This window comes from Pan troglodytes, chromosome 6 (genome assembly GCF_028858775.2).
Source record: "Pan troglodytes isolate AG18354 chromosome 6, NHGRI_mPanTro3-v2.0_pri, whole genome shotgun sequence".
Taxonomy (NCBI): domain Eukaryota; kingdom Metazoa; phylum Chordata; class Mammalia; order Primates; family Hominidae; genus Pan; species Pan troglodytes.
Genome location: NC_072404.2, coordinates 149,354,928 through 149,373,956, shown reverse-complemented (window position 1 = coordinate 149,373,956; position 19,029 = coordinate 149,354,928). Strand labels below are relative to the sequence as shown.

Here is a 19,029-nt window from a genome sequence, read left to right as displayed (position 1 = left end):
TTTCAGGATTCTCTCCTCATTGTGTATGTGTGTTTTCTTTTTCTTTTATAAGCTCCTCTTGAGTTAATTTGTGGCCCAGTCTGCACATTCTCTCAAATCTCATGAATGGCATGTCAGGGAGGCAGCCATCTGCCTTATCTTGGATTAAATCTCCTTATCAACCAGGAGCAGATGGCGGCCATATTGTTGTCTACCTAGTCATACACAAAGAGGCTAGGTATTGCAGATTTAGTTCAAACAAGCAAGCAAGCAAGCAAACAAACAACTCTTTTCTACAAGTCTTGAACTTCAGTAATACAGAAAATCAGGAAAGCTTTCATCCTTTCTTCCTCCCAAACTCCCAGAGACAGAAGCAGGGTCCGACCTTCGAAGATATACTGGAACTTGTGCTGCTGAAGGCTGGCGCTCATGGCCTCTTCAATGGCGCTGATATCTTTGTTGAGCTTGACCACCAGGGGGTCATAATCCATACTTTCCACATTAGCCACAATGGCATAGTTCCCCTCCTTTGCAAGAGGGATAAGATAGTGGAAACAGTGAACCCTGAAAAAGAGAGAGATGGGGAGAGCAGTTAATAATAAATCCTTCCAGGGAGGGCAATGATCTTGGGACAGAGCACCAAAATAACTAATAAATTACCATTAATAAATGTAAGACTAGCCATGATAGCCAACACTTACTGTGTACCCTATTTGTGCCAGACACTATGCTCTACACTTAATATGAAGCAGCTGTGGCCTTGTACATTTTAATGTAAACACCCTCCCCTCTTTTAACCAGAAAGCCATCTCAGTTATTCTATAGAATAACTGAGTGATCTGGGGCAAGCTGGCTGCTATGATCATTGCTTGTTTAATCCATACAGTGTTGGGAAGGAGTTCTAAAATTCTCTTCAATGCCAGGGTTGTAGGCATACTGTGAAAAGCACTGTAATTTTCAACAGATATTGTTGCAATGAAGATGAGAGGCCGAGTTTATAGATCTTAAAAGTGTAAGGAGACTACTTTGGCTTCAATCACCAGCTGTATGACTTTAGGCAAGTTACTTTATCTCTCTATCCCTCAGTTCCCTATCCACGAAATATGGGTGAAAACAACACCTGTCTCATAAGGTGCTGCGAGTAACTACTACATATAAAGTGTTAAGTATAGCAGTGTCTGGCACAAATGGCGTGCATAGTAAGTACTGGCTGTCATCACTAGTCTTATATTTATTAACAATAATTTATTAGTTAACTAAATCACGTATGGAACCTCTATGAATTTGTAAGAAATTGTGCTAGGCCCTGGAAATATAAGACAGTTTGTATCCCTAAAGACCCATAACCTAGTGGGGTAGATTAAGAAAAAAATGACTAAAAGAGAACAGCATCTCACTCTAAGCACATCCATCCACGTGCCATGGAAATGTGCCATGGGGTATCAGGAAAGGGTCCTGACAGAAGGTGATGCTTGAGTCTCACAGAACATATCTGACAGCTTGAGAAAGGAGGGCATTTCTGTGTGAAAATGGCCTGTGTCAGTCTGGTCACACACAATTCTCAGGTGCTTTTTGGCAGATATTAGTAGCTGCTGAGGAAGTCTGAGGTGGGTATGGATTGGCTGCACTGCCACAGCCTTTTAAAGTTGTAATCAAAGTGTTTCAGTCCAAATTCTGCCCTACATGCAGGTATTTGTTTTGAATCCCCCACTGTAGCGGAAAAAAAAAAAAAATCCCAAACCAATAGTATCCCTTGGCAGGCAGAGTTCAAATAGGCTGTTCCGTAAGCCCAGTCTAGTCCTAACTCTGTCGTTTTAGGTGCTCTGTCTGACCTTGCATGGAAGGTTCACCGGAGGTAAGAAATTATGACATAATCCAGGGTCTACGTTCTGTTACCTTTACAGTTGGCATCAAGTAATAAGAAATATTCCCAAATGAATGGCTGCAAAAGCCTTGGGCATTATTATCTCTAATGATGCGACCACGCTTTGCCTGTCATCTTTCTTTACTTATAGTCAGGTTTATTGAGAAATAATTTACAAACAGTATAACTCCCCCCTTTTAGTGTACAGTTCTATTAGTTTTAACAAACATGTACAATCATATAACCACCACCAGAACCAAATTACATAACACAAACATCTCCTCCAAAATTCCCTGTGTCCCTCTGCAGTCAATCCCTACTCAACTCCCAAACCTTTGGCAACCACTGATCTATTTTTCTGCCCCTACAGTTGTCTTTTCCAGGATGCCATATAAATGGAATCATACAGTACGTAGCCTTTTGAGTTTGGCTTTTTCACTTAGCACAAAGCATTTGAGATTCACCCATGTTGTTCATTACTTTTTATTGCTGGGTAGCCTTCCACTGAATTGGATGTCCCACAGATTATCTATTCGCCCATTGATATTTAGATTCTTTCCAGGTTTAGGTGGTTGTGGATAAAGCTACTTCACGTACACATTTTTGTGTGCATATAACTTTGCATTTATTTCTCTTGGATAAATACCTAGAAGTGAGATTGCTGGATCATATGGTAAGTGTATGTTTACTTTCGTAAGAAATTACCAAATTGCTTTCCAAAGGAGCTGTGCCATTTTGCTTTCTTACTGGCAGTATACAAAAGCTCCAGTTGTTCCACATCCTCATCAGTACTTGGTGTTGTCAGTTTTAAATAAAAATTTTTGGTCATCCTAATAGATGTAGAGCAGTATCTCACTGTGGTTTTAATTTGCATTTTCCTAATGACTAATGATGTTGAGCATATTCTCATGTGCTAATTTTCTGCGCATATATCTTTGATGAAATATCTGTTCAAATCATTTGCCCAGTTTTAAAAATTGGGTTTTTTGTTTTCTTATTATTAAGTTTTGAGAGTTCATTATATATTCTGGATACAAGTCCTTATCAGATATGCATTTTGCAAATATTTTCTCCTGGTCTTTGGCTTGCATTTTCATCTTGACAATGTCTATCAAAAATGGTTTTAATTTTGATGAAGTTCAATTTATAACTTTTTTATTTTTGGATGGTACTTTTAGTGTCATATTTCAGAAGTCTTTGCCTAAAAAAGTTCATAAAAATTTTTTCCTATGTTTTCTTCTAGAAGTTTTAGAGTTTTAGATTTTACATTTAGTTGAATGATCCATTTTAAGCTAAGTTTTATATGGGATGTGTCATATTCTTATAAGCAGTTCATCCAAGAGAATCCAAGTATCTTGACTACTGCTCATTTTTACTGATAGATGCTCATCTTAACAGTTGCTAATTAACTAATGACTAATTTCACCAATAAAAACTCATTCTGATATTCAAGTACTAATTGGCACAAATGTACAATTTTGATAAGAATACCAGTAATGGCACTGGTTGTAGCCTCCTCTGGAATGTGAGCTTTCTGACAGAATGAAAGTTGACCAACTCTGGAATGGGATTCATGACTAGCGCACTGATTGCTACTGTGGTTGAAATTTAAGTGAAGTAGCACTTTGTTGAAAATAAAATTAAAGCATCTATGCTAAAGTATTTTTAAAGTAAATGACAGACATTATGACTCCAAGCAATGAGAAGACCATGTAAAATAGCATGAGACTATAAATGCAGGATGTTCTGAGGACTGGTGAGCAGTTCTTTTCTGCTGCACACAGATCCCACATTACAGGCACGCCACGAGCTTGGGGAGATGGGCACAGGCCAGGTCAGCACAGGCTCTGAAGGCCATGTAGGGAATCAAGCCTTTATCCTAGAAGCCACAGGGATCCTTAGGGGGATTTTAAGAAGTGAATAATATAATCAGACCTGAGCTTTGGCAAGATCACTCTGGCACAGTATACAAGTGGATTAATAGCAGAGAATGGAAGCAACTGGAAGTAGAGTGACTAGTTAGGAAATTCTTATGAACTGGAGGTGAGAGCTTATGAGATCTTCAAGCTACTGAGGGAGAAGACATATAACCTTTCTTTAAGGTATTATCTTCTTCCCAAGTGATTAGAGATTAAAAAAAAAAGAATTTAAAATAGTCATCAGCGAATGCCAAATTCAAATAAAGTATTTTTTTAAATTTAAATTCTGGCCTGTTGTTGCTGACCTTACTATGACTTTGACATTAATGTATTCTGCAAACACTGCTGATTACACAGTGGGGTGGATGATTTTCAGAGAGTGCACACTTAGGATCCCAACAGTGATAGGCAGTTGCTGTTGAACCTACTTAGAGCCCTCCTGATGGTGAGAAAAATCAGCTGATAAAGGTGACATTCTTGGCATCTTGGACTCAAATGGCAACTTAATTTTCTTCTTCTAAAGTTCAAATAGAAAAAACAAACCTCAATAGTTTTTAATGGGCTCACCATGTCTTTCATCTCTTGGGGGTATCATTTGCTTTATGCTTCAAACTGTGGAAAGGGGCTGCTTGGTGGTTAAAATGTGACCTACAATGACACAGGTAAAATGTCAAACACTCCTTAGATGGATCCTTCAACACAGACTGTGCTGGATTGGAAAACAGTTTTTGGTTTGAATTTTAACAATGTCAAAGAAAAACATGGGCTATGGATATAAAGATATTTGGGGGAACAAGACCAATTTTTGGCATCTGAAGTTGTTCTGGACTTTTTGCTAGCACATCCCATTACTTTTTGCCATGAATTGTTTTCTTCTATCTGTACTATTACAGTGGTTTCTTGGCTAAAAGTGCCAGAGACAGGAGCTAACCAGCCACTTTTTCACCACACCAGCTCCTGGACAACCAGGCCTACGTTCTAATTCTTTTTTTACAGCAGGATGGGAACAAAACAAACATCAGTTGATGAGAAGATGTTGGCCACACAGCCTCTGTACCTCTTAAGATAATGCAGTGGACTTACAAGTGGACTGCTGTGTAAAAACAGAAACTGCAAACCAATTCATTTTCTTTAAAGACAACAGGTTTTGTTTTGTAAAGTAGCACTTACTTTATCTGGGTTTGGTTTCAAACCAACTAATTCTTAATCACATTTTTACTGAGCACCTTATATACAGCAGGATATTAGGTTTCAGGGCCAGCCATCACAATGAACAAGCCACACCTGGAAGAGCTGCTCGATGGTCTCTTCCACAGTCACACCCCGAGAGCACTTAGCAGACACCTCTATTCTAGCGTTATTATACTAGAGTGGCATGAAATCTGTCTTTTTCATTTTGTATCATCACTGTGCAAACTGAAAAAAAATTGTTAATGTGACCAGGATAGAGTAAGTGCGTCTACATTCACTATCCGAGCCTTATGTGGTATATTCTGCTAGTTGTATCTACCTTACTTTAAAAGGAACAAAGACAAAATGGAGCATACTCATTAGAAAGCAACCTGAGTGTTGGAACCATGTTACATGAGGAAGTGAGGAAATTTAATTTAAAAAAATCCCATGTTTCGTGTTCTGAGTTAAATTCAAGGAAAGATAAGTCTACATCCAGGGCTCTAAAATTCAGTCTTTTTTTATATTCATTCTTAAAAATGACATTTTTCTGTTTTTAGACTAATGTTGAAGAAGATATAGCAAACAGTGCTATAGCACTGTATAGTTTCTTGTAAATTAATGAATAAAGCATGTTCAGTATTAAGAAGAGTGTTGCCAAGATGTATCAAAAGGGCAGAATAGGGGTTAAGGATTTAAAAGATCTTATTCAAATGTGTTGCAAATATCCCACTTGGAATTAACTACATATAAGTAAACAATTCTGAATGTAGACTATGTATAAGCACACGATCAATAGTATAAATTCCAGGAGTTGTGATAGTAACTAATTTGGTATTCCCTTGGTTTCCTTTGTAACTCAGGTAACAGCAGCATTAGAATATTACTTAGTATTTTTCATTTCCTTCCATCTATTGCAAATATTTATTCATAGAAAACACCTGATTTATTTCTCTGTCCACTTGTGAATAAAGAGATACCAAATATGAAAATTATTGTAAAACAAATCAGAAAACATACAGAAAGAGCTTTATTTCTAGACAGCTTAATGTGAGAAATAACATCAGGAATAATGCCACGTAACACAGATTCTAAATCTGCAATGTTACTTCTCTTATTCCACTCACAAGGCTCTCACAAGCAATAAGGAAGTAACTCACTGGGCAATGGTAATGAAGGATAAAAAGCAAGTAGCACACACAAGGAGTCACCCTGGAAAGAAATCCAAGTTCTAACTGGAGTCCAAACATATTCCCAAGGGTCACCTATCAAACAAAGTCCTATTTACATTTTTAAAACCTAAATCTAGTAAAGACTTCAAATGAAAAGAAAAATATTCTATCAATGTTAATCATGTTCCAAAGCAATACAGAATAGAATGTATTACCACACCATGCACTTTCTGATCCTGATGTTTTGACATTGCTACCTAGTTGTTTAATAAGCATCCCAAACTGAACATGTCTCAATGGCATACTTGATTTCCACCCTTCTCCTCAACCTTTCTCCTCCCTCAGTGTTTCTCCCCTCAGTTAATGGCACACAGTTGCTCTGGCCCCAAACTAGTGGTTTTCCTTGAGTCTTTCCTCTTATTGCACCAGCCCCTGTGCCCAATACAATCTATCAACAAACTTCATTAGCTCTACCTTCAGCATATGTCCTAAATCCTACACTTCTCATACCTCTACCTCTATCACCTTGATGCTCAGAATTGTTTTCAGCTGGTCACCCTGCTTCCACTTGTATTTTTCCCTGCAATCCCTTTTCCATACAACAGCCAGAGTGACCTTTAAAAAATGTTAATTAATTGATATCTCTCCCTTTCTTAAAACTCTTCCATGGCTTCTATGACATCTGAATGATTCACTTGGTCTGTAAGACCCTATAATGTGTCAGCCTTCATGACTCCACAGGATTGGGCTCCAGCCTGTCTCCTGTGCCTTATTCTTTCAGTCCTCCCCACCCAGCTTGTTCATCAGCCTACAAGCATATCAGCTTCCTCTCTGCTCTTAAAACCGCCAAGCTTGATTTTGTCTCAGGACCTTTGTGAGTGTGCCTCCTTCTGTCTGAAACTCTCTTCCTCTAGGTCTTTGTACAGACTGATCATTCTTGTTACTTTGTCACATTTCTTCTGACCATTTTATCTTAAAGAAAAGAATCCCATTCCTAGTCAGCCCCAGCCACTCTTGGCAACTGCCCACTATGCTAGTACTGGGCACATGTAGCTACCAAGCACTTAAAATGTGGCCAGTCCAAATTGTGATGTGCTGTAAGTATAAAATGTGCAGATTTCAAAAGCTTAGTGCAAAAGAAAATGCTGAATACCTCAATCACTTCCGTTGATTGCCTATTGAAATGCTGTTTTGGATATACTGGGTTAACTAAAATATATTAGTATAATTCTTTTACCTGTTTTTCCCTCTACTTTTTCAAATGTGACTCCCTTCTTGACTAGCAGAGCGCTTTAGTAAAAATATCAATCACAATAAAGTCACCACAATAGCAAAGCTACCATATTTTGAGCACTTAAACTTTGTGGCTGACATTGTGCTAATTATTATTTCATTTATAAAATCTCTATAAGTTAGAAACTACCATTTCCATTTTTAAAATAAGGAAACTGTGGTTTGTAAAGTTAATTAAGTGACCTAAGATCACCTAGCCAGTTGATAGTGACATTCCAATCTAGGTGACCTGATTTCATAGATCATGCCAGCTCTGAATCACCACACTCACAATACACTGTGCACTCAAATAATCACTGAATACAGCTAAAAATCACTTTCAGTGTAAAAAGGGATAACATCAATAATATGAGCCAGAAATTATGGTGATACTGCCTGGAAATAAGCAAGTGATTTATGAACCGCAGTGCATTCAAATTGCAAGGTCCTGGGCTTGGCTGTATCATACCTCACTTCCAGATGTAAGACAAGCAAGCAGCGGTCAGCCATATCCTGGAACGATTTGGCAAGTTCACTGAGAGTCTGCATGATCTGCTCTGACACTGGGGGGAGATCCGTGTTCGTGTGGCTGTCTTGAGCAGGAGAAAGCACTGAAAGGTAAGGATAAAACACCAATCATTTCATTAGATGCCTACAGATTTTTCTGAAATGACATATTATTTTGCTGTTCATCTTGTTTTTACTAGCTTGGTTAACACTAGTGTTGGCAGCATTAGAAGTCCAAGACATAATAGACAATTTCCATATTTGATTACACATAGAAGTGCAGTGGCTTATCTTGAATCAATTCATATAATAATATTTAGGTTGGTGCAGAAGTATTACTTTCAATGGCAAAAACCATAATTACTTTTGCACCAACCTACAGAAACAGAACCTCAGAGTTGGAAGAGGCCTTCACTGTCATGTGGCCCAACCATCTGGTCTGTGCCTCCATCTTCTGTGCACCTTCAAGTGGCTGTCCACATTCTGGCTGCACACTTACACAAATGCTGGCGAAAGGAAACTCAATACCTTTCAAGGCAGCCTGTTCCATCTCCGAAAGATTTGACCATCTTACATCAAGCCAATATCTGCCTTCATTAACTTCTAATCATTGGCTCTAATTTTACCTAACTTTGTAATCCTTCACACATGAGTCAGTACTACAAGTATTGAAGGTATCTCTTCTGGCTTCCTTGAAGTCTTCCCTTTTCTAGGTGGAATGTCCACAGTTCTTCACTCATTCTTGTAATGATTGAATTAAATTATAATTCTCAAAATTTACCTACCAAAACATTCCAATTTTTCTCTATTTCCCTTGAAATGTAGAACTCAGGACAAAACAGAATAAATACTACAGAAGGGGCTGACCAGTCTAGAGAGAATGATCAATTCCCTTTTTCTAGATGCCATGATGCTTTACACCTCCCTAAATTCTGGGAGGTGGAAGTGGTAGTGTGCTGTATTCCACTTCAACTCATATATAGCTTATGGCCAACTAAAAGCCCTAAGAAGGTCTTTTTGGAAAATTTGATAAAGCTACCTTCTATATATTTCCAAAATGATTTATTAAAATATTTAGCACCACTTAGGCATTTTCTTCAAAAAAAAGCTGAACAAAAACAAAAAACTACATTTGTTTATCTCTAAACTTCTATTGTATCCCCATGTCCTCACAATTTCTCAAAGATTACCAACCAACAATAATTTGGTGATCTCATTCAAAAGTTTTCTTAGCTCTCTAGAGCCTCAAAGTTTGGCTTTAAGTCCTGGCTCCAACATTTACCTTATGTGACCAAGAGCTAATTATTTAAATTTTCTCTGCCTTATTATTTTATTTTGTAAAGTGAGGGTAATAGTATCTATATCATGGGGTTAAATGAATTAATGTAGGCAAAACACTTAGAATAACAACATATAAAACTTAATATAAGCAAGAAACATAAGCAATTATTATTATTCTTTAGCAAGTGATTTGTCCAGGTTAGGTCTTAAGCTTAATTACAGCAACCATATACTTACAAAATAATTCCATCAATCTTTATTCAATTTCTGATATGTTTTGCTTTTCTGTATGAACATCCTTCTCTTTTTCAAAGAGTCCTTTGGAAGAAAGAGGCTCTCTGGACTTAGGGAACATGGGAATTGGTGAGGCATCACTAACTCAGAAGGTCATTCACCTTATAGGGTAGAGAGACAACATCTTGCTGTAGTGTGTAGTGTCTACACTTACGACCTTTCAGCACTATATCCATTCTTAAACTTTGCTAAGTCCAGAAAAGGGCTTGGATAGACAATCCAGGCTTCTAACATGTAAGGCTAAGTTCTCCTCTGTGGAACCAGACTCTAATAAATTAAAATAACATGGCAAACATAAAAAAAAAGAATGTTGTTCAAGGGAACTGATGGGTGAGGAGGAAGGGAATGTAGCAATGTAGATTTTAAATTATTGCCAGCCTTGGTATCATCCTAGATGTTTAGTAACTTGATCTGCTGGAGCCTAGATGTATGACATTGCATCTCCTCTCTAACGTTAGCATTATTCATGTTGTTTGATCGCCAAGACAAGATGACTGCTTTTGCAATATTTTCATGGAACAGGCTAGAGGAAAGCAACTATACAACTATAATATTTCAAAACATTTTAGGGCTTTTCAGCCCTTCAATTCTTCTATTGGGTGATAGTGACTGTAGCATGGAGAGTTATCTACGTATCAATGAGAAGAGGCAGAAATTGGACTTTGAAGTCTCACTCCTAGTCTGAGGTCCAAAGCTATACTAATAGACCAAATTCCATCAAAGGCATTCTGGACAAATCCCGCCAAGAAACTTAAAAAATTTGCATTTCTTATTTTGTAAATACATTATTTTATCATGTGGCAATTGACCACTGTCAAATTACAAATTAAAAAAAAAAAATCTAAGTTGAGTAAGTCTATGGCAAGATTAGCTACTGAGGTAAAACTTAGAATGAGTGAGGTAAAAAGTAGTTTCAGGTAACAGCACACTGTACATTTCACTTGACCATAATCTATGGCAAAAAGATAACATTTTATTAAAGCAACATGAAAAATTATGCCCAGAGCTCTACTAGAAGGTTGGCTTGTGAACTCCTCAGGGCTTATTGAAACTTACAAAGTTTTCTTAACAAGAAAGAATATACTGAGCAAAGAAATACTAAGCATGGCAATCTAAGACACCACAAAAGCAATTAACTAGCTCTTCAATGTCAAATGAAAATCTATAAAAAAGCAATGCTAACACAATCTGCTTGGGAGGTTACAGTTAAGGTATGAGATTACTAGAAACACACACACACACACACACACACAAAACCTTGTACATACCCTTTAAAGGCTACATTGTTGTATATTTATCTATAGCATTACCCTTCATATCAGCAGAGCCCACGTGTATTGCACTTTAAATATGTAAGTGCTTGATAGCTTTATGAAGACACGCCCTTTGAGCTGTTTTCCTAATACTAGGGATGGATGACTTCAGATCATTCTTAGTATGTCTGTTCCTCCTGTGACCACTGCATAAAGCATGCCATCTTTTATTTTTATTTTAGCTTACTTTAAGTTCTGGGATACATGTGCTGAACGTGCAGGTTTGTTTCATAGTTATTCAGGCGCCATTGTGGTTTGCTGCACCTATCAGCCCATCATCTAGATTTTCAGCCTCGCACGCATTAGGTACTTGTCTTAATGCTCTCCCTCCCCTTGCCCTCCTCCCCCCGATAGGCATCGTGCATATATGCCACGGAATACTATGCAGCCATAAAAAAGAATGAGTTCATGTCCTTTGCAGGGACATCGATGAAGCTGGAAACCATCATCCTCAGCAAACTAACACAGCAACATAAAACCAAACACTGCATGTTCTCACTCATAAGTGGGAGTTGAACAATGAGAACACATGGGCACAGGGAGGGGAACATCATAAAGCATGCATCTTTAAGTCACCTAGTTAGCTGTTTGTGGCAGGATGATTGTGGCTTTCTGTACTACTTAAAGGAAGCTGAACATTGGTCTTTGGAGCAGACACTGCCTTTTTGGTGAACCAACAGTTACTTCCAGTTCCATTCTCTCCCTTGCTCACTCCACTACAGACTCTGGAAAGCTAAATATTTGTATTCTCAGCCCTATTTGTTGCTAGAGATGGTCGCGTGTCATAGTCTGTCCACTGACCCCCTAAGTAGAGTCTTTTGTGGCTTTTGGGAAGTCTTTTGTTTTTCCTGATAAAAGGAGAATTGAGGCTGTGGCCACCACTTGCTCCCACTTTCCCCGCTTTTCTGATTTGATTGAGGTATCTGAAGTTGCATCATCTTGCTAATTTAAGAGGAAAAGACCAAGAATCAGAGAGGTGCTGGACTAAGTATTGTTGGACCATTGGCCAAAAGAAGCAACTGCTTGACTTCAGACTTTTTGCTATATTAGAAAAACAAACACCTCTTTAAATCACTGCAAATTAAAAATATATATTAATAACTTGCTGCCAAGTTAAATCCTGTTTTCAACCTCTGAAATTTTAAATTCTAGTATCATATTCTCACATCAAAACCTTTTCTTCTTTCAACTCTCTCCCACCCTCATTTCCATTATAACTTTAATGCTGTAATCCCTTCATTTTCTCCTGGTAGAAAAAGTCCCTCTTAGGACCCTCAGCATGGATTGCATGGTTGATTCCCTGAGCTACTCTTTGACCATAAACCTCAACTCCCTTGAATATTTTTCTTTCACTATAATTGTCCTAAAACTCATGTAACATTGAGTCAATTCTACAACTCATCATTTGACAGGAAAACAAAAGAACATATTGTTCGCTGATACCAAAACTAGACAAAGTGAAACAATAAAAAAGAAAACTACAGGCCAATATCCCTGATGAATATAAATGCAAAGATCCTCAACAAAGTGCTAGCAAATAGAATTTGACAACACATTAAAAATATCATTCACTGTGATCAAGTGGGATTCATCCCAGGGATGAAAAGATGGTTCAACATATGCAAATCAATAAATGCGATACATCACATCAACAGAATAAAGGACAAAAATCATATGATCATTTCAACAGATGCCAGAAAAAGTTCTTGATAAAATTCAACATCCCTTCATGATCAAAACTCTCAAGAAACTGTGTATAGAAGGAACATAACTCAACATGATAAAGGCCATCTATGACAGGCCCACAGCTAATATACTGAATGAGGAAAAATTGAAAGCCTTACACTAAGTTCTGGAATAAGATAAGGATGCCCACTTTCACCACTTTTATTCAACATAGTACTGAAATCCTAGCCAGAGCTATTAGGTAAGATAAAGAAAGAAACGGCATCCAAGCTAGAAAGGAAGAAATCAAATTATCCTTGTTTGCAGATGACATGATCTTATATTTAGAAAATCCTAAAGACTCCACCCCAAAACTCTTAGGACTGGTAAATGAATTTAGTACAGTTGCTGGGTACAAAATCTACATACAAAAATCAGGCCAGGTGCGGTGGCCCATGCCTGTAATCCCAGCACTTTGGGAGCCTGAGGCGGGCAGATCACTTGAGACCAGGTGTTAGAGACCAACCTGGCCAACATAGTGAAACCCTGTCTTTAATAAAAATACAAAAATTATCCGGGCTTGGTGGCGGTGCCTATAATCTCAGCTACTCAGGAGGCTGAGGTGGGAGGATCACTTGAGCCTGGGAGGCAGAGGTTGCAGTGAGCTGAGATTGCATCACTGCATTCCAGCCTAGGCAACAGCGCCAGACCCTGTATCAAAAAACCAAAACAAAACAGAACAAAACAAAAATCCAGTAGCATTTCTAGATGCTAACAGCAACCAATCCACCAAAGAAATCAAGAAAAAAAATCCAATTTACAATAAGAAAAAGCTAGGAATAAATTTAATCAAAGTAAAGGACATCTACAAGGAAAATTATAAAACACCGATGAAAGAAATTGAAGACACACACACAAAATGAAAGATATGCACACTTCTGGATTGAAATAATAATTAATATTATTGAAATGTCTATAGTACCAAAAGCAACCTACAGATTCAATGCAATCCCTATCAAAATACCAATGACATTCTTCACAGAAATAGAAAAAAGAATCCTAAAATTCAAATGGAACCACAAACGACCCAGAATAGTTAAAGCAATCCTGAGCAAAAACAAGAAAGCTGAAGGCATCACACTACTTTGATTTCAAATTGTACTACAAAGCTATGGTAACCCAAACAGCATGGTATTGGCATAAAAAACAGACACATAGACCAATGGAACAGAATAGGGAACCCAGAAATAAACTCACACACTTAACAGCCAATTCATTTTGACAAAGGCACCAAGAACACACATTGGGGAAAGGGCAGTTTCTTTAATAAATGGTACTGGAAAAACTGGCTATCTGTATGCCAAAGAATGAAACTAGATGCTCATTTTTTAACTTATTAAAAAAGTCAACTGAAAATGGATTAAAGATTTAAACATAAGACCTAAAAACTATGAAATTACTAGAAAAAAGCATTGGGGAAATGCTACAGGACATTGATATGGGCAAAGATTTTTGGGTAAGACCTCAAAAGCACAGGCAACAAAAGCAAAAATAAACAAATGGGATTACGCCAAGCCAAAAAAGCTTCTACAAAGCAAAGGAAACAATCAACAAAGTGAAGAGACAACATATATAATGAAACAAATTATTTTCAAACTATATACCTGGCAAGGGATTAATAACCAGAATATGTAAGGGACTCAAACAACTCAATAGCAAAAACAAAAAACAAAAAACAAAAACAAAAAAAAAACAACAAATAATCTGACTATAAAAATGGGCAAAAGACCTGAATAGACATTTCTCAAAAGAAGACATACAAATGGCCAACAGGTATGTGAAAAAAATGCTTAACATCACTAATCATTAGGGAACTGCAAATAAAAACCACAAGGGGGCATCATCTCACACCAGTGAGAATGACTATTATAAAAAAGACAAATGCTAGTGAGGATGTGGAGAAGGAAGAATGCTCATACATTGTTGGTGGGAATGTAAATTAGTATAACCATTATGGAAAACAGCATGCAGTTTCCTCAAAAACTAAAAATAGTACTACTATATGAGCCAGCAATCTCACTGCTGGGTATATCCAAGAGAGAGGAAATCAGTATATCAAAGAGACATCTGCACTCCCATGTTTGTTGCAGCACTATTCACCATAGCCAAAATAGGGAACCAGCCTAAATATCCACCAATTCATGAATGGTGGAAGAAAATGTGGTAGATATACACAATGGAATATTATTCACCCATAAAAAGAATAAAATCCTGGTGGGGCACGGTGGCTCATGCCTGTAATCCCAGCGCTTCAGGAGGCCGAGGCGGGTGGATCATGAGGTCAGGAGTTCAAGACCAGCCCGGCCAACATGCTGAAACCCTGTCTCTACTAAAAATACAAAAATTAGCTGGGCATGGTGGCACGTGCCTGTAATCCTAGCTACTCAGGAGGCTAAGGCAGGAGAATTGCTTGAACTGGGACCCAGGAGGTGGAGGTTGCAGTGAGCTGAGATTGTGCCACTGCACTCCAGCCTGGGCTACAGGGTGAGACTCCATCTCAAAAACAAACAAACAAAAAGAATAAAATCCTGTCATTCGAGCAACATGGATGGAACTGAAGGTCATCATATTAAGTGAAATAAGCTAGCACAGAAAGACAAATATCACACATTCTCACTCAAATGTGGGACCTGAACAGGGAATTTCATGGAGGCTGAATGGTGATTACCAGAGGCTGAGAAATAAAAGGGGGTGGGGGGGGGGAGGGGAAAGTTAGTTAATGGGCACAAAAATACACTTAGAAGAAATAAGTTCTAGTATTTGACAGTACCATACGGTAATTATACTTAACAATAATTTATTGTATACTTCACAATAGATGGAAGAGAATTGTGATGTTCTCAACATAAAGAAAAATGTTTGAGGTGATGGATATCCCAGTTACCCTGATTTGATCATTATACATTGTAGACATTTATCAAAATATCACATGTACCCCCAAAATACGTACAGCTATAATATATTAATTTAAAAAGACAAAAATGTATAGATTGTTGCCACTAAAACGTTCTGGATTTTAATTTCAAAAAAAGCTTGCGGTACCACTTGTCAATCCTTTCCCTGGTGCTTGGCTAGCTCCTTCCCTTTCTCAGCAATTTTTCCAAATTCACGCTGTTCTCCTCAGGCCCTTTGTCCTACCTGCTCCCTATTAGTCCTCAACAAAGACTTCAAAATAATCTCAACACTGACTTTCTCCAGTCCCACCTCCTATTAACTCTTCAGTGTGCCACAATCTGACTCTGCCCTCACCTTTTTATTCAAAACTTTTCTGGTAATAGCCATCAATGATACTGTGTAATTGCCAAATCTACTGGCTGCTCTTCAGTCCTCATCTCATGCAGGCTCTCTGCTATCTCTGAATTCACTGGCCCTTTACTTCTTGAAATCATCTTCTTTTGGCTTACACGGCATACTCTTCTGGGTGTTGTTTTCTCTCTCTGGCATTTCTTCCATAGTTTCCTTCACTGAATCCCCTTCCTTTAGTCCATCCATAATGCCGGTGTTTCTGGGGACTTTTTCCTCTAGTGGTCTTCCTTACTTGCCAATATGTTCTGAGTGAGCTCATCCCTTTTCATTGTTTACACTATTATCCATGAAATGATGGCTCCTAAACCTTATTTGATTAATGATTTGCAAGATACTGCTACCTGTATATCCCATAGGCATCTCAAATGCAATGTGTTCAAAACTAAACTCATTATCTTTCTTTAGCATCTGTTCCCTATCCTGAATTCTCTTTTTATAGGTGATACATCAATCTGGGAATCCAAGCTGCAAACATGAGTGTAATTTTTGACTCTCTCTAGCAAAGAATAATTTGTACCAATTTTATTTACAAATATTTTCTTAATATTTATTTTTTCTTTTCTGTTATCTACTGCCACTTTCTTGGTTTGGACCCCATCTCTTCCATGGACTACTGCAATAGTTACCTGACTGGTGTCTCTGCTTCTTACCTGGCCCCCTTTTATCTAATTAAATATGAGTCAGACAAGTTATTTACCCAAAACACAAATTTGACTATGTTAATTTCTTGTATAAATAACATCAGTGTTTCCCAAGGCTTATATGATCAAGTCTAAGCTCCTTAGCAAGGCTTTCCAAGATTTTTTATTTCTGTCCAACCCTCCAGATTTTCTCCATCTCTTACCACTTTCTTTTTTCTCTTCAGCGTATCCCCTCTCCAACCCTAGGCCCTTTGATTTACCACCTGTTTAAAGCAAATTTCCTAAACATATCATGCTGTCTCATGATTCTACACCTTTGATGGCTCTTACTCCTCTTTCAAAACTATTCATGCCTTCTCTGGCTCAGAAAGTCTTTTCTGATTCCCCAGGAAGGGTCAATGGCTCTTCTGGATGTTCCTCTACCCCTCTCAATTCTAGAATAGAAGGTATATTCCATTAACTATGTCTCCCTTCCAGATCATTAATTACTTCAGTGAAATAATTATGTATTATATATTTTTTCCCCCATTCAAGGCCAGCAGAATAACTAGAGGCATTACAGAAGCTCAATCAATGCCTTTTTAATTAAACTGACCAATGCAATATGACAAAGAACATAATAACAGATTGTTAAAGAAAAATCAGAAAAAAGAAGGAGCAACTTGCCATTTACAACTCTAACTTTCTCCTTAGTTTTCTGAGTATAATCTAGAGAGAGAGTAGGGATGGGGAAGTAGTTCATTATAGCCTGTTTCTGGGGATTCAGGAATCTAACAGAAATATAGTTTAAAGCAATTCTGGTGAATCCCTATACCCCAAGTTCTTTCCCTATAAATCATGCTGCTGTTAGAAGCCACTTCAATTTCACGAGTTGTCAGTGTGCTTTGCTGCAGCCACGACTTGGGGTCTCTCTTTACAATTGACATAAAAATGCCTGGCATTAAGTACCCAGCATCTCTCAAGGAAAGTCAACATACAAACTGTCATGGAGAAGTAATCAGACTAGGACATTAGGATGTCTCAAGTGGTTCCACATCCTAATACTAACCAGACTGAAATCTGTTTAGGTCTTAAAATTAGTTAAAATTGGACTCATTCAGACCCAGAAGAGCATCTGCTTTCAAGGATGCAGCTGCCACACTTTCAATGGCAACTTACTGTGACTTCTTTAATTGATTCATATGAGGATGTCCTTGTGCATCTGCAATATTATCTAAAATTGTTACAATATTAACTTAGACTGCTATCAGCTGTCAGGCAAGTGAGAAATTGAAAAGGGAAAGATGGTTATCTTGGCAGGAAAGGAAAGGTTAACACTGTGAATTCAAACTTTCTAGAAGATAGAAAAAGACAGTGAAGAATGATCCCATGAGATTTTCTCATTGAAAACATTTTAGAAGATCAAATTTTGGTATAATAATGATTTCCAAATCCTCTTCCTATTTGTACAGAGGTGAAAGACATCACACAGTTTTCTACTCTAACTTGGGATAAAATAAGTTCTTTCCTTTCTTCTTCCTTCCTCTCTCCCTCCCCGCTTCCCTCCTTTCTCTCCTTCCTTCATTCCTTCCCTCCTTCCATCTCTTTTCTCCCTTCCTCCCTTCCTTCTTTTCTTTCTCTCTCTTTTTCTTTCTTTCTAAGACAGCAATCCTCCTACCTCATCTCCCAAGTAGCTGGGATTACAGGTGAGCACCACCACGCCTGGCTAATTTTTTAATTCTTTTGTACAGAAAGGGTCTCGCTATGTTGCCTACGCTGGTCTCAAACTCTTGGGGTCAAATGATTTTCTCACCTCAGCTTCCCAAAGTGCTGGGATTACAGGCGTGAGGAACCTTGCCCAGCCCCAAAATATTTAATTTTTAATCTTCAGTTTTCCTATTTAGAAAACTATTAATAGTACCTTCCTAACTTCTATAGCAATATGTTACCAGGTCTTAAGACAACTCTGAAATCCTTTGATGTTGTTGCCTGGACAAAACTAAATACTTAAAAAAAAAATAAAAATAGGAATGCTCATTAGGTCTGTGATATTAAGGATTCACGAGGCCTACAAAGTCAATGGGGACAGTGACAGGAGCCCCTCCATCTAACTTCTTTCCTCTCCTTAAATGCCTAAGGGATATGCTGCTATCAAGCCTAACACTGGGGTCACAATTGAGTGTCAGACACCATAATACTCCAGTTCCAAGCTGGAGCTTTAATGCCAGCTAATTCTACCCCCAGTCTTCATAATTTCTCTGTACTACTGTCCCTACATTTTATTTATTGCCTTGAATTATTTGCAAACCTGTACAAACTAATCTTTCCTTACCCCAGTGCTTTGTACACTGCAGGCACGAAATACGTGTTTAAGAAATAAATTATTTATTTATGAAGCCTACCAGTTTTTGGAACAGAGGGGTGATCTTCACATGCTAAAGTAAGTACCATCTTATTAACATTTGATTTGAACTTTCTTGGAATAGAGATGTCCTTTCTTCTTGAACTAAGTCATTACGCCAAACTAAAATTTCATAGTAACTATTTTTTATCACTCTTTTCCTGAGTCCCTTTTTCCAAAGCTACTACTCTTTTCCCAACAGTACT

At 37.8% G+C, this 19,029-nt stretch overlaps 1 protein-coding gene across 2 annotated transcripts in view; it reads right to left on the bottom strand.

Moving 5' to 3' along the window:
* EXOC4 (exocyst complex component 4) overlaps positions 1-19,029 on the bottom strand; it is an 806,860-nt gene that overhangs the window by 60,334 nt on the left and 727,497 nt on the right. For both annotated transcript variants that reach the window (XM_001139207.7, XM_063815016.1), the window contains exons 15-16: positions 7,846-7,987; positions 365-543 (exon numbers count right to left, since the gene is read on the bottom strand). In XM_001139207.7, the coding sequence (XP_001139207.1) occupies positions 365-543; positions 7,846-7,987 (321 nt within the window). The remainder of the gene's footprint in view (positions 1-364; positions 544-7,845; positions 7,988-19,029) is intronic.